Here is a 17,324-nt window from a genome sequence, read left to right as displayed (position 1 = left end):
AGAGATGGGAAGGACGTGCAGCAGGTTAGGGTGATAAAGGATAAGGATGGAAGTGTGTTGACAGGTGCCAGTAGTGTGATGGGAAGATGGAAAGAGTTCTTTGAAGAGTTGATGAATGAGGAAAATGAGAGAGAACGAAGAGTAGAAGAGGTGACTGTTGTGGACCAGGAAGTAGCAAAGATTAGAAAGGATGAAGTGAGGAGGGCATTGAAGAGGATGAAGAGTGGAAAGGCACTTGGTCCTGATGATATACCTGTGGAGGTATGGAAGTGTCTCGGAGAGGTAGCAGCAGAGTTTCTGACTGGGTTGTTCAATAGGATCTTAGATAGTGAGAAGATGCCCGAGGAATGGAGGAGAAGTGTGCTGGTGCCCATCTCTAAGAACAAGGGAGATGTGCAGAGTTGTGGCAACTACAGAGGAATAAAGCTGATGAGCCACATGATGAAGCTATGGGAAAGAGTAGTTGAAGTTAGACTAAGGGCAGAGGTGAACATCTGTGAGCAGCAGTATGGTTTCATGCCAAGAAAGAGTACAACAGATGCAATATTTGCTTTGAGAATGTTGATAGAGAAGTACAGAGAAGGTCAGAAGGAGCTGCATTGTGTCTTTGTAGATCTGGAGAAAGCTTATGACAGGGTGCCCAGAGAGGAACTGTGGTTTTGTATGAGGAAGTCTGGAGTGGCAGAGAAGTATGTTAGAGTGGTGCAGGACATGTATGAGGACTGTAAGACAGTGGTGAGGTGTGCTGTAGGAGTGACAGAGGAGTTCAAGGTGGAGGTGGGACTACATCAGGGATCAGCTCTGAACCCCTTCTTGTTTGCTATGGTGATGGACAGGATGACAGACGAGGTTAGACAGGAGTCTCCATGGACTATGATGTTTGCAGATGACATTGTGATCTGTAGTGAGAGCAGGGAACAGGTGGAGGAGAAGCTAGAGGCGTGGAGGTTTGCCCTGGAAAGGAGAGGAATGAAGGTTAGCCGCGGTAAGACAGAGTATCTGTGTGTGAATGAGAGGGACCTAAGTGGAAGAGTGAGGCTACAGGGAGAAGAGATCAAGAAGGTGGAGGATTTTAAGTACTTAGGGTCAACAGTCCAGAGCAATGGAGAGTGTGGAAAAGAGGTGAAGAAGCGTGTACAGGCAGGCTGGAACAGCTGGAGAAAAGTGTCAGGTGTGATGTGTGATAGAAGAGTTTCAGCTAAAATGAAAGGACAGGTTTACAAAACTGTGGTGAGACCAGCCATGTTGTTTGGTCTGGAGACAGTGTCCCTGAGGAAAAGACAAGAGGCAGAGCTGGAGGTAGCAGAACTGAAGATGCTGAGGTTCTCTTTGGGAGTGACCAGGATGGATAGGATCAGGAATGAGTACATCAGAGGGACAGCACATGTTGGAGGCTTTGGAGATAAAGTCAGAGAGGCCAGACTGAGATGGTTCGGACATGTCCAGAGGAGAGAGAGTGAATATATTGGTAGAAGGATGCTGAGTTTCCCACTGCCAGGCAGGAGGCCTAGAGGAAGACCAAAGAGGAGGTTTATGGATGTGGTTAAAGAGGACATGAAGGTAGTTGGTGTGAGAGAAGAGGATGCAGCAGACAGGGTTAGATGGAGGCAATTGATTCGCTGTGGCGACCCCTGAAGGGAAAAACCGAAAGGAAAAGAAGAAGTTGTTTAGCAGTATCTGGTTGGTTTGTTTCTTCGTAGAAACTGAATTAAGTTCTGATGGAGGCTGTTTAGTTGTCGAAGGCTAAAGGTCAAGTTTTCAAGATAAACAAAACACAAGAAAAATGGATTTTCACATTTAAATGATGAATAAATTCTTGCACCAGTTGGTTTTATTTAAATATTTCTGTGATTCATGTTATCATAAATGTGTTTATGACAGTTAATACTGTCATGTGTGTATTTAGCGATTAATTAATTAAATTGTGGCCTCAGGGTCATCCTGAATATTTCCCCTCTGTCCCCTCTCAGATCTGAGCATCCTGTTAACTCTGTTCATCAAACTGAAGCTCGTCACGTCACCAACGGATTACAACCTCGACCGGCTCAGAGGACGTGGAGACGTGACAGCGACATCGATTCAGACGAGGAGATCCGCAGGCTGGTGGCCAATCAGCAAACCTCCCACGATGCACTGCAGCAGGACGACAATCTGGAGGTGGTCGGACTCGACTACTTAGAGAAGTGTGGACACAAAGGTGCCAGCAGGTTTTTATTTGTTACTGTGGTTCATTTTTTCAATCTAACATCTCTATGGAACCAGAAGAACCATGAAGGAGAGAGAACTCAGACATGTCCTCTGTGACACAGTTAGAATGACACAAATCTGATAAAAGAAAGATTTATTTGATTCCAGTCATCAAGAATAATTGACAATTTGCCCAAAAATTACTTCAAAAAGCCTCAAAATTTGTTAAAATGACTCAGTTTATCCAAAATCATTTAAACTTCTCCAAAATTACATGAAAGTGTCCAAAATGACTCAGATTTTACATAGTGAAAGCCACTCAAAATTTGTCTGAAATGACTTGAAACTCAACATTTGTTCACATTTTTCTTCGCTGCGGTTAATTTTTCACTGGAATCTATAGTCCTGCAGCTCTGTGGACACAGTATGAAGGAGAAAGAACTCGTTGCTTTGACTCCTCATCTTTAAGGTGCCATTTTGTCAGAAAATCTGACCAAAGCTAAATTTAAAATAATGATATTATTCTGCATGTCTCATTTAGACATTTGCCAAATCTGAAGTCTTTGCTTGACCCAGATTCTATAAAAAACTAAAAATTGGGAGCTTTTTGTCACATCCATGAAGCTGTTTTTTACAGCTGTGATCAACATGAACAAAAATGTGCAGTTAAAATGATAGAAATCTGGAAAAAAAAGATGAAAAATGAGTCAAATACTTGACTATGTATTTCACTAACATTTTTTATGAGGGGCCGTACAAGACTTAATTCATTCTCGTCCTCTCACACACATATATTTTCTCTCATACTCACATACATTCTCCTGTGACACACATACATTCTCCTTTCACATACATACATTCTCCTTTGACACACATATATTTTCACTCTCTTACACGCATACATTCTCCTCTCACACACATACATTCTCCTTTCACACACATATATTTTCCTTGCACACACATACATTCTTCTTTCACATACATATATTTTAATATTCACGCACACACACATTCTGCTTTCACATACATACATTTTCACTCATGCACACACATACATTCTCCTCTCACATGCATATATTGTCACACTTGCACGTACATACATTCTCCTTTCACATTCATACATTCTCCTAAATAAATAGACATATATGTATATGTACAAAGAAAATATATGCATGAAAGAGAAGAATGTATGTATGTAAGAGGAGAATGTATGTATGTGCGAGAGAGAATAGTGGAAAAGGAAGTAAGTATAGTGGAAAAGGAAGTCCATCGTTTTTTGCGCTGTGATTGGCTGAAAAGCTCAAGTGGGCGGTGATGTAACGGTTACCATGGCAGGTGGAGAGGAGTCCCGAGCGCTTCAGCAAGCCATTGGGGTTTTAAGAAACATTTTGTCATGGTTGATGCTACAGGTACGGATCCGTACCTGTAGCATCTGTACTAGAGGTACGGACCCGTTAAGGTCACTGAAGAGCTGGCGCCGGTTAACTACTATTTGCTGCACATTACAGGCAGTTTATATGAATGACTTTGACGGCGAACATTGTATAATTTAACCAAAAATACACCGTCTCCTCTCACACTTTAGACATTGCAGTTTTTACGCTTTGAGACGCCGTGTCTAAATTGTTTGAAGTCCAGTTCCTATTAATTAGTTTACCGCGTTCAGTGGTGGAAGCGGCTGACGAACTCCATTGCAAATGTTCCCATTTAATTTCGGGCGCTAATTTACAACATATAGTTAAGGATGTCGAATATGAAACAAACACTCGTGAATGGTGAGGAGCAGCTCTTTAATTCGGCATGAATTAAAAAAACCCACAAACTCGATTTACTGTGATATTTGTTTGTGGTGATGTAAATTAGCCATTCAACAGAGTCCGATAACATTAAAGTGACTGACGTGCAGTGTCTGTGTTGACAGACGTAGAAAATACGTCAGGGTTTTGTTTAGGTTGTTAATATGTAATAGTCTGTCGCTACTTTTGAAGGTAAAAAAATACTTTTCGTTTGCTGACTGTTAGTTCTGCCATTTGTTTTGTTTGCTGTTTGTGCTTTATTAGAACAGGGTCACGTGAATAAAAAGTTTTGCTATTTTTAATAGTAGTGCCGATTTCAACCCCCAAATCGCTGTCAGTGAAAAAGTCAGATAATGATATTTATAAGACATTATGCATGATAGAAAAGAGAACAGCAGAGGACTGACATGACAGGCTCGGCACGCAGATTCACCTCGAATCACGGAAGCGCCTTCATCACTCGGATTACCAAGACGGCTCATTAATATTTATGTACGTCGGATTACCAGCCAATCACAAAGCGCGTTCATCAGCCGACTCATTAATATTCATGTACGTCTCATTAATATTTATGGTAAGGCAAAGTGCCGTATCCGTAGGCCACAGGCTGCGGGTACGGGTCCGTATCTGTAGACACTCCGTTTTGTCATCCCCACAAACGGTCACATATTATTGTCATCGCTTGAGCAGCAGGCGACAGGTTTATCTGCACCAAACTTTACTCACAGCACTGTGGAAAGTGAGATGAGACAACTTTTCAGACCTGCAAACTTCCAAGTCGCTGCAGCGGGACGAGCAGCTAACGCTAACGCTACACGTAATCCTCCAGTTCGGCCTTGTGTAGCGTTAGCGTTAGCTGCTCGTCCCGCTGCAGCGACTTGGAAGTTTGCAGGTCTGAAAAGTTGTCTCATCTCACTTTCCGCAGTGCTGTGAGTAAAGTTTGGTGCAGATAAACCTGTCGCCTGCTGCTCAAGCGATGACGATAATATGTGACCGTTTCTGGGGATGACAAAATGTTTCTTGAAACCCCAATGGCTTACTGAAGCGCTCGGGACTCCTCTCCACCTGCCATGGTAACCGTTACCTGAACATCACCGCCCACTTGAGCTTTTCAGCCAATCACAGCGCAAAAAACGATGGACTTCCTTTTCCACTATACTTACTTCCTTTTCCACTATTCTCTCTCGCACATACATACATTCTCCTCTTACATACATACATTCTTCTCTTTCATGCATATATTTTCTTTGTACATATACATATATGTCTATTTATTTAGGAGAATGTATGAATGTGAAAGGAGAATGTATGTACGTGCAAGTGTGACAATATATGCATGTGAGAGGAGAATGTATGTACGTGCATGAGTGAAAATGTATGTATGTGAAAGCAGAATGTATGTGTGTGCAAGGAAAATATATGTGTGTGAAAGGAGAATGTATGTGTGTGAAAGGAGAATGTATGTGTGTGAGAGGAGAATGTATGCGTGTAAGAGAGTGAAAATATATGTGTGTCAAAGGAGAATGTATGTATGTGAAAGGAGAATGTATGTGTGTCACAGGAGAATGTATGTGAGTATGAGAGAAAATATATGTGTGTGAGAGGACGAGAATGAATTAAGTCTTGTACGGCCCCTCATAATTTTTAAAAGCTTGAAATCAACATATCCAACATTTTTCTAAGTGGGAAAAACAAAAGCTCGACATAAAGTTGATTTTAAACAACTCGTTTCCATACTTGTCTCCTCGCTGGTCTGTATAAACACAACCTGCAGTTCAGCCGAAAACTTAGAATTTTTGACACGACTGTTGGATCTCAGCTGAGTCACTGATGGCTTCATGGATGTGACAAGGAGAGCAGAATTTTAGTTTTTATAGAATCTGAGTTGAGGAAAGAGTGCATTTTTTTGCAGATTTTTTAAATGAATCAAGGAGAAGGGAGTGATTTTGATGAATATTTCAAATTAAAGCTCAGATTTGTTTCATTCCTTGCAGATGAGTAGTTCAGGAACAACCGGAAAACAGCTGAAACTCTCTGAATTTTCATGAATGTGATGAACAGCTCAGAATATGTTTGTTTTGTACAGAATTTGGTTAACGTTAAATGTTTATTTTTCATCAATTTTTAAAAGGAAACACATAAAAAATATAATAATAAGGAAACATTGATGAACTAGAACAATTTTTTAGGGTCAGCTCTGGTTAATTTTCAAGAAGCAACTGAGAATCACACAATTACTTCAAGGACCACGGAGAAGCTGAAAACCTTACTGTTTTTCTAAGGGATAAATGGTGTTAATTTGGCATTTTAAAAACAAACAATAACACACCTTTCAGACCTGCAAGTGGATTTTGGGGTTCAGAAGGTTCATTTAATGAGTAGAAATTGGGTGTTAAAAAAAACAAACTAGAATGCATGAAGAAGAATGCATGAATGCTTTCTTCAGGTGTCACAAGAAATCTTATATTCATTAATTGATTAGGGAAATAAATGAAGATGAACCCTAGTAAAAAAAAAAATTTGACAATCTTTGCAAGAACGAGTTTTTCTTTGTGATTCCAGGTGAAAAAGACGAAGACGACTATGATTCTGCAGATACAGACGAAATCTTTGCATCCAGAAAACCTCCTCAGAACCCAGGAAAACCTCCTCGGACTCAAGAAAAACCTCCTCAGACTCAAGAAAAACCTTCTCAGCCCACAACAGGAAACAGCACTGACAGAAAGAGGAAGAAGAGTAAAGCTGAGGAGGAGGAAGACAGTTCAGATGATGGTGAAGAACATCTCACCTCCAAACTTCAGCGAGGAAACGCCAGTAAACAGAAACCAGGTAAGAAACTGTCGGTCGTACCTGTGGTGAAGCCCCGCCTCCCGGAGTCAGACAGTGATGATGATGAGGAGGACGATGAAGGTGAGGAGTCGGAATCAGCAGCTTCATGTTCAGACTCCGACTATGAAGCCATGTTTTCCAACGTCACCCATCTGGAGATCTCGCTGGCTGATCTGCAGAAGCTGGCCGAAGATGCTGAGCAGAAGTCGGAGACTACGGCTCCCAGAATCCTCAGCGCCGAGCGAGAACCAGACACCAGACCCGCCAAGAAGGGAACCACGCCAGAGGAGATCCTCGCCGCTCTCCTGCAGGACGACAGCAGCGACGACGAACGAGACAAGAAAAAGAAGAAGAAAAGAAAAGAAGGCAAGTCAATGACGCTGCCGGCTTTTAAAGGAACGAAGGTGCTGAACGAGGAATCAGAAAGAGACGAGGAGAAACGAGACCAGGAGGAGGTTAAAGAAGAAAAACTGAACTCTGGAGCTGCACAGATGAACCTCAGAGGAGCAGACGATGAAACCAATGAGGAAGAAGAAGAAAAGGACATAAGTGATGCTAAAGTTTTAGAAATGTCGTCAAGTAAAAGCCCCGAGAAAGATGAAAGTGACTCCTCATCCAGTAGTGATGATGATGATGATGATGATGAGGAAGAAGAGGAGGGTGATGAAGAAGAGGAGAAAACTGATAAATTAATCAAAGAAGAGGTAGTAAACAACATCACTGCTCCAAAGGTTTTAAAAAATTCTTCAAGTCAAACCACTGAGAAAGCAGGAAGTGGCTCCTCCTTTAGTAGTGATGATGGTGATGATGAAGAGGAGGTTGTGAAGAACCAAACTGCTCCTGAAGTTTTAAAAGCGTCTCCTATGAACCCAGAGAAAGCAGAGCCTGACTCTTCATCCAGCGGTGATGATGAAGATGATGAGGAGGAGGAAGATCATCCTCCCGTCCGAGTCGTGCTGGCAGCTGAGGAGGAAGAGGAGCGGCAGAGGAAGGCCAACCTAAGGCGACTGGCTGCCGTCCAGCAGAGACAGAAAGAAGCTGAAGAACACAAGAAGCTGATCCAGGGAGCTTTATCCAACCTGGTGGGTTCAGTCACCATAAACACTAGATATGGAAAAGTTATTGTAGAGACAGATTAACACAATAAAATACATCATTAGCACATTTTTATATCATGAAAAAGTATGGAAACTAGTCCAAAATTATTCAACTTTGATCAAAATGCCTCATATCTTGAAACGTGAGCAGGTTTTCCAAACTGATGCAAAATTTGTCTAAATTTGTCAAAAATAACTAAAAATTCTTTCAAAATGAAAAAAAAGCTTTTCTAACACGTCTCAAACTTTTACCAGAGATTTTAAACTCGTAAAAAATTACTCAAAATTGTCCAAAATGTCTTAAATTGTCCAATATGACTCCAAATTCTTCAAGAATGACTCAAAATTAGTCTGAATTATCATTCAAAAATGATTAAAAAATTGACTCAGAATAATTAGAATTACTCAAAATCTGACCAAAGTGACTTAAAACTTGTCCAAAAGGACTGAAATGTTTTCAACGCGGCAAAAAACATTCCTGACATGAACCCAAAAACCGTAAAATGATCCAAAATGTCTTGAAATCGAGTTGCTCAGAATCCAACCAATATGATTCAAAACTGGTCCAAAAATGGTTTAAACTGGTCCAAAATGATTAGAACTGGTACAAAAATCGTTAAAACTGGGCTAAAAAGGTCACAACATAAAAGTGAGGAGACATAACTGCCTTAAAGTGACAAAATGACACAAATAAGAGTAAAAATAACACAAAAAAAGAAAAATGAGACACAAAACAAGACTTTATTCCGTTTTCAAAGACCGGTTTGTTTTAACCATGAATCTGTTCTTCAGGACGCTCCGGCAGCAGCAGCAGGGAAACACATCGTCTTTGGCTCTGATGATGATGATGATGATGATGATGATGAAGAGCCGTCGAGCATCTCAGAGCGCTCAGCATCCAGGAAGAGTCTGATCATGGACAGCCAATCAGAGGCCAAGGATGCTGGAGATGAGGCAGCTGCAGCCAATCAGGAGGAGGTGAGTGGAGACGGCCTGACTGAACCAGAGCTTCATTGATAAACGATAACGGAGGGTTTGTGTGTTTCAGGCGAGACATTCAGGTCCTCGACTGTTCGATGGCAGCGAGGAGGAGGACGAGGATGATCACAGGTTTGACATCAGGCCTCAGTTTGAAGGTCGAGCAGGACAGAAGGTGAGAAAACAAATTCACTGATCAGTTTTACATTTATTATTTTATTATCATACATATCATATATATATAATTATATAATAATCATATCTAAATCGTATGTAAAAAAAAAAAATCTGTGCACGAGAGCCAAGCGTCATTTCTTAGGAAGTTTAGGGAGGAAAAAAAATCCAATATTGACAGAATGTTTGATAATTTTATATGTAGGTTACAGTTTATTAACCTTCTGAACCTCAGGTAGTTGTTGGGTGTTTTTGCTCGTGGTGTCTACAAGAAAATATAGATGTATGTTCTACGTTCACTTCTATATTTTAGCATTATCATCTATTTCATATATAGATTTTGTAAGTTGAAATTGGTATTAGTGATAAAACAACCAATGAAAGATGCAAAACAATTATAAAAAGACACAAAATGACAACAAAGAGGCACAAAATGACCACTTAAGGTCAAAAATATGGACAAGACAAAAAAATGAATAAAAAATGAAACAAAATGACAGCAAAGACACAAAATGACAATAAACTCAAGAACTCGAAAGAACCACAGAGAGAAGCAGAAAGACTACAAAAAGATGTAAAACAACAAGAGAGACACAAAATGATCAAAAAGAGACACAAAACGATCACTTAAGGTCAAAGCAAAGACAAGACACAAAACAAATACCAAATTAAACAAAAAGATACAAAACTACCACAGAGAGAAACAAAAATGTGAAAGCATCCCTCCTGACGTATAAAACTACTCACAGCCTCCTCCGCTGTACCTGTTCTCATTAAACTATCTTCTGTTTTTACAGTAAAGCAGCCACAGAGATATGTTCTATTATCACTTTTATAATTTAACATCATAATCTAATAGATTTTATATCTTGAAACCTAAAATATTCAGACTAATTTGCAGAATAATTATCTAAAATCTTTGAACTAAAAGAAGTTTTAGGGTGTTCTTTGTCTTCTTTTTTGCTTCTGTCTCATTTTTCTTTACTGCAATCTGAAGTCCTGAACCTCTATTTATGTTTGTTTGTTTGTTTGTTTGTTCAGCTGATGGAGCTGCAGTCTCGCTTTGGGACAGACGAGCGTTTCAAGATGGACTCTCGCTTCCTGGAGGAGGACGAAGATGAAGACGAGTCAGGTGAGGAAGATTTAATTTAACTGAGCTTTAGACTTTAACCGTCTGAACCACCAAACCCACCACAGATTTAAAAGGCATGTTATGTTTTTAAAAACCACCAGAATTACACCACTTATCAGCCAGAAACTGTACTATCATCAGGTTTCCAACAGTTCTTGACTGTTAATCTGTGAGCAAAATGAACCAAATCTGAGCTACAAGTTGTGCTGTTTGACTAAAATTGTGCCTCATTTAAAAATTCACCAAAAACATACTGTTTGCTTTAAGTAGATTCTGAAAAAACTAAAAATTCTGAGTTCCTCTGTTCATCTATGAAGCCATCAGTGACTGAGCTGAGACACGTTACAAAAAAATAACTAATCATTGGTGACTTTCAGTTCCTTCTGGAAAATTAACCAAATTTAACCCTAAAAATTGTGATTGTTCATTAAAATCGCTTCATTTTACATGTTTCCGTTTTTCAAAATTGTGAAAAATAAACAATTAACTTTAACTATATGCTGTAAAATACAAAAAAAATCTAATCTCCTCTGTTTAACCATGAAGCCATCAGTGACTCAACTGAGACCAACAGTCCTGTGATGAAAATTCAGAGTTTCAGCTGTTTAGCAACAGTTCCTGAACTACTCATCTGTAAAAAAGAAAAACAAAACAAAAACATAAATAAATACATATTTAAAAATTAATTAATCACTAAATCTGAGCTTTAACGTAAAATATTTCATCAAAATCCTACATACATGTCTCATTTAAAAAATTAAGAGTTCAGTCCTTGAACTCCTCGTCTGTCTGCTGTTATAGAGGAAAATGATCTAAATCTGGGCTTGAATTTGTTCTGTTTTACCAAAATCATGTATCATTTAATGATACACCAAAAGTGATGCTTTTTGCTCAAACCAGATTCTGTAAAAAACTAAAAATTCTGAGCTACTCTGTTCAACCATGAAGCCATCAGTGAGTCATCTGAGACCAACAGTCATGTGGTGAAAATTCAGAGAGTTTCAGCTGTTTTCCAACTGTTCCTGAACTACTTTTCTGGAAAAAAATGAAACATATCTGAGCTTTAATTTGAAATATTTCATCAAAATCACTTCTTTCTTTCTTTTTGTTTATTTCTTGCACTGTATTCCTGTTTGAAATAAGTATGTTAAAAATAATTAATATATTAAACATAAAATCCCTTCATTCTGCACGTCTCATTTAAATATTTGCCAAAAACACTCTTTGCTCAACCCAGATTCAACAAAGAACTCAAAATTCTGTGTTCTTTGTCTCATCTATGAAGCCATCAGTGACTCAGCTGCGACCAACAGACGTGGTAAAAATTTAGGGATTTTTATCGGCTGAACTGCAGGTTGTGTTTTTACAGAGAAGAGAGGAGACAAGTATGGAAACTAATAAAAAATGTAAATAGTTTAATGTATATCTATGTAGAGTCTTCATAGTTTTTTGTTCAGTGTTGGTGGCACACTTGGAAAGATGTTGGACATGTTGACTCCAAGTTTTTTTTTTATTTATGTAAAATAAACAAGAAATATTTTTTTTCCTGATTTGTCATTCTAGTTCTGTCTCCTTTTTCATGGTCGCTCTGTTTCCACAGAGGTTCAGGACTTTATGATGCAGTGAAAAATTAACCTATAGTGAAGAAAAATGCAAAGAAATATTTAGTTTCAATTCATTTTGGACACATCTTAAGTAATTTTAGGTAGATTCTGAGTAATTTTGGAGAAGTTTAAAGCCATTTTGGACAAACTGAGTCAGTTTTGATGCATTTTTGGAGGAATTTTGGGCAAGTTGTGAATTATTCTGGACTACTATATTCAAAGAAATCTTTCTTTTGTGTGATTTCTGTCATTCTAGTTGTGCATAGAAGACATTTCTGAGTTGTCTCTCCTTCTTCTTGGTTGTTCAGTTTCCATAGAGCTGCATGACTTTAGATTGCTGTGAAAAATTAACCACAGTGAGGAAAAATGAAATGAAACTGCTGTTTGGAGTTCAGAGGGTTGAAACAGTTTGTCAACTAATCTGGAATAAATCTGAGTTAGTTTCTATTTGTAGATGACAGATTGCTGTGTATTTTGTTGAGTTTTCAAAGGTTATGTTTTATTTTTTTCATTTATTCTACTAAAAAAATCTCCTGTAGATCTGAAAACATCTGTACTCGTCTGAGAAATAATTTTCTTCAGAAGGCCTGAAAATATGCATTTAGCACAAATAAAAGAAGTTTACACGGTTTTAAATTAGTGATTATTAAGAAAGCTTGTCGATACATTTCTACTGTGTTTGCTCAGTTCACTCACAGATTTTAAAACACTAGCCAACGTCTCCACGTGGTTTTATCTGTTGAACGGTTTGATGTCAGATGTTTGCACTGAAGCCGAACCTGTGAGCTTCTCTAACTGGTGAAATAATCCCTCTGGCTGTGATTCAGAGACGAAGAAGAGCCCGGTGGAGGAAGACGAAGCTCTGGAGGAGGAGAGGAAGAGGAACCTGTCCATCCTGAACAGCGTCCTCGGCAGCTCTGAACAAACCTGCAGCAGCAAGACGGCCAGCAAAGCCAAGAAGTTCAGGTAGGACTCAAAAAAAAAAAACGAATCAGACTCTACTGATGTTCAACGGCACTAAATGAAGACGTTAAAATGTGTTTGCAGAGACGTGTCGGCGCTTCATTACGACCCCAGCAGAGAAGAACACACAGCGTTCGAGACCAAAACAGATGAAACCAAGAAGGAAAGGTACGAGTTTCTGCTCCGACACTCAGCAGAAGGAATTATAATGTCCAGAGGAGAGGCACGCTGTTCTGTGAGGCAGAATGTAGGACACAAGTCAACTACAAAAATACACAAATCAACCACAAAAATACACATCGTGGCTATAAACAGGAGCAACACTACTACAAAGAGACAAAAAATCTTTACACGGCACACAAACTGATCACAGAGAGAGAAAAACAGCCACAGAAGACACAATATCACCACAAAGTGACAGAACGACCAGTAAAAGATGTAATCCTATCACAAAGACTCAAAATTATTGCAGAAAGACATAAAACCACTATAAAGAGACACAAAACGATTACAACGGGACTGAAAATGATCACAAAGAGACAAAAAAGGGCCAAAAAAAGATGCAAAACGACCACAAAAAGAGACACTGATCAACCACAAAGTGGCCTTTAAAGGCTACAAACAAACAAAAGACACACAAAACAACTACAAATCGAAACAAAGAGCTTCAAAATGACCACAAAGTGACAAAACAACCACTAAAAGATGTAAAACAATCATGGAAGGACTCAAAACAACCACTAAGAGACACAAAATCACTACTTAAGGTCAAATACAAGGACAAGACACACAACAAATTATATAATGAAACAAAACAGCCACAAGGAGACAGAATGACTGCAGAAAGGAACAAAACGTCCAGAAAGACACACAAAATGATCAGAGATTCAAAATGACTATGAAGAGACAAAACGACAATAACAAGACTCAAAATAATCACAGAGATGCAAAATGATCACAAACACAAAATGACCGCAAAGAGACACAACACAATCACAGACACCACAAAGACCACAAAAAGATACAGAACTACCACAGTGAAATAACACAAGGATAGACATAAAATGATCAAAAACAAATTCAGCATGATCACAGAGACACAAAACAATCATAAAAAGATTCAACGTGACTATCAAGAGACATAAAACAACCGCAGAGACCCAAAGTGACCACCTAAAGTCAAAAACAAAGACAAGGAGACACAAAACGATCACAAAAGACACAAAATGACTGTAAATAGGCTCATGAGACACAAAACAACCAAAGAGATAAACAAAAATACCACAAAAAGATACAAAACTATCACAAAGATGCACATAGACACACAAATCCAAAATGAAAAAATAAGCATAGAGACATAAAATGATCAAAAACAAATCAAAAATGACCACGAAGAGACATCAGATGACTATAAAAAAAGCACAAAACATTCACAAGACACAAAGCAACCGCAGAAAGACCACAAAAAGATACAAAACTATCACAAAAATGCACAAAAGAACCACAAAAAGACACAAAATGATCACAAAGAGACACAAAATAATCACGAATAGATTTAAAATAAGTATAGACACAAAATGACCTGAATAAAGTTCCTGCTGTTGTGTATAAATGTGTGCAGCTCACTGTCATATGAATCCTGCTGTTGTCTGATTCTGCAGTTCCTTAATAAAGATGAAAGAAATAAAGTTTTTAAAAACAGATAAAATAAACTGTACGGTGTTTTAGAACCAATACTGGTGCTAAAATGTAGAAAATCTCTCCTTACCTAGACCCCTTCATGACGTGGACCTCCTCAGCTGCACCTGTTCTCATTAAACTATCTTCTGTTTGTTTTTTTTTACAGTAAAGCTGCCAGGAGGAAGAAGAAGGAGGAGGCTCAGAAGCTTCCAGAGGTTTCTAAGGAGATATATTACGACGTTTCTGGAGACCTGAAGGCTGTGTTTGGACAGACGAAGGACGGCGATACGGAAGGAGAAGAGACGACCAACTGGGACCAAGTGGAAGAAGAACAACAGAAAGAAGAGATGACGATATCAGCTGATCCAAACACCGAGAAAGAAGATCCATCTGGATTCAAATTCTCCTTCTTCGGAGACGACACAGAGACCACAACAACAGAGACAGGTGGGTTTAATCTCTTGTATAGTGTAGAAAAGAAATGAGAACATCCCTGTGAAAAGAATGAACGTACAGTAATCAGATTACTGCAAACTTACACAGTGGAGTGTTTACTCCTATGAACAAGTTATATTAACCAGGCTTCATACAAGATATTTAAATCGGCCACAAAAAGACACAACATGACCACAAAGTCAGAAAACAACCACTGCAAAGTATAAAATGACCACAAAGAAACCTAAAATGATGAGAAAGAGACAGAAAATGACCCCAAAATAATATAAAATAACCACAAAAGACACAAAATTATCACAGACAGAAAATTACCACAAAATAAGAAAAAATAACCACAATTGACACAAAATTATCACAGACAGAAAATGACCACAAAATAAGAAAAAATAACCACAATTGACACAAAATGACCGCAATAAGTGACAAAACAACCTCAATGAGACGCAAGATGACCACAAAATGACAACAAAGACATTGAAATTATACACTAAGAAACACAGAACAACTACAAAATGACCACAAAGTGACAAAATGACCACAAAGAGGCTCACAATAAGCACAAAGAGACAGAAATGGCCACAAAAGATGCAAACCGGCTCCAATAGGTGACAAAACAGCCACAGAGACTGAAAACATCTATAAACGTGTACCACTGGTGTAGTATACAAAAGAAGTGTGTACACTGCTGTGAACAGTGTGACCTTACAGTAATCAGATTACTCCAAAGATGAACAGAGTTTTTCTTCTGAGGAATAATAAAAAAACTAATACTTTGGAAAGAACACATTTAAAATTCTTATTGAAAATTCAAAGCAGCAAAAGTGAATCCAGCAGTGATGATTGAAACTACACTGATCACTGCATGAACATGGTTCTAAAATGAGCTGTGAACAGCAAAACTTTCTCAGTTTTGGACCAATGAGTTGTATCTCTGTCTGCATCATGGCTCCACATGGAAAAGAATTAAACAGAGGAACTGAAAAATCTGACTGTGAGATTTCACAAAGATGGAAAATGATCCATGGAGATGAACTAAACATCAGTGAACCACAGTAACCAGGAGGTATAGAAGGAGTCATAGCAGCACTAATCAGGGCTGCAGTGGTCGTCCTCCTAAAATGACTCCACAGACACAGAACTACTTTCACCATCTAGCTGTGAAAAACAGACGGAAGCTGCTTCAGAAGTTATCAATGGAAATCAGAGTTTGTGTGAAGCTCAGTGATGGACACTTCAGAACATCAACCTCTGTGGACGGAGGAAAAGAAATGAACTGTTGTTGCTGTTCAGAGCAAAACTTCCAGAGTAAACTTTGCTAAATAATATGAAAAGAATCTGATTAATGTTGGGATTTTTTGGTCAGATGAAGATGAATTTGTTGGGCTCAGATGGAGTCCAGATGTTTGGTGTGAAGCTGACCAGTTCTGCCACAGTGAATGTTAGTCCTGACAGTGAAGCACGGAGATGGGAGTGTTATGATATGAGGCTGCATGAGTGATAAGGATGTTAGGGAGATGATATTTATAGATGAATGTCTGTGGAAAAACCAAAAAACTAGGTGAATGTTGAAGAGAAATGTTCCAGCAGGAGAACCATGCAAAGAACTGAATCACACAAGAACAAAGTGAAAATGTTTCAAACTTTGTCTTGACTTGAATCCAAAAGAACAACTTTAGGCAAAACTAGAGAGGATTGAGAATAAAGATGGACAAATGAAATATTGAAGGAATCAAAAGTTAGAATCTCAGTAATGAAAGATGAACTCGAGTTCCTACGATGGAGCCTGGAATTTTGCAGAATAGCAAATCTAAGCGTTTAGTTTTGAATGTGACATCAGAGCAGAAACTCTACTGTTCTACTTAAAAGTAATCTGATTACTGCATGGTGAGATTTAAGGGGTTCTGTTGTGTCTCCGGCAGCTCAGTTTCTTAAATGTTTGTGTCTCTGAGCAGCAGAATATAAGGTGGAGATGATTCAGGCTCCAAAGGTGTCGTGGCAACAAGATCCAAGATTCAACGACAGCAGCTCAGAGGAGGACGAAGACGAGCAGGAGGAAGAGGAGGAGGAAGAGCAAAGCAGCTCCAACGCCAAAACTACAGAGTAAGAAAACTTCAGAATAAACTCTTTGTACTGCTGCATGTCAGTGTCAGCTTCATTTATTGTTTAGGCTATGAAAAGATTAAAAAATGACTTGGAATCCTTTGCTTTATTCAACAACTGGTCTAAAACTGAGGTATATTCAGTTTAAAACACACAAAAGCAGCATTTGTTGTTAATGAGAAAGTGCAAAAATGCATAAATTAACAGTTTGGAGATGAAATGTGCCAAATAATAAGTTCATGGATGTTTTAGAAAATTAGTGAAGCCATGGAACACAGAAAGTTTGTTTTGTACAAACGGTTTTAAATCCGTCTGAACTTGTGTGTTT

The 17,324-nt window shown here is 38.7% G+C and overlaps 1 protein-coding gene across 1 annotated transcript in view; it reads left to right on the top strand.

Moving 5' to 3' along the window:
• nol8 (nucleolar protein 8) overlaps nucleotides 1-17,324 on the top strand; it is a 37,000-nt gene that overhangs the window by 14,749 nt on the left and 4,927 nt on the right. The window contains 9 exon segments of the mRNA XM_051948139.1: nucleotides 1,971-2,197; nucleotides 6,546-7,894; nucleotides 8,702-8,887; nucleotides 8,958-9,062; nucleotides 10,103-10,193; nucleotides 12,625-12,763; nucleotides 12,845-12,928; nucleotides 14,607-14,887; nucleotides 16,849-16,996. Of these exon segments, the coding sequence (XP_051804099.1) occupies nucleotides 1,971-2,197; nucleotides 6,546-7,894; nucleotides 8,702-8,887; nucleotides 8,958-9,062; nucleotides 10,103-10,193; nucleotides 12,625-12,763; nucleotides 12,845-12,928; nucleotides 14,607-14,887; nucleotides 16,849-16,996 (2,610 nt within the window).

This window comes from Acanthochromis polyacanthus, chromosome 5, assembly GCF_021347895.1.
Source record: "Acanthochromis polyacanthus isolate Apoly-LR-REF ecotype Palm Island chromosome 5, KAUST_Apoly_ChrSc, whole genome shotgun sequence".
Taxonomy (NCBI): Eukaryota; Metazoa; Chordata; class Actinopteri; family Pomacentridae; genus Acanthochromis; species Acanthochromis polyacanthus.
The sequence above is the reverse complement of the archived record's forward strand: the minus strand, read 5'-3'. Positions and strand labels throughout refer to the sequence as shown.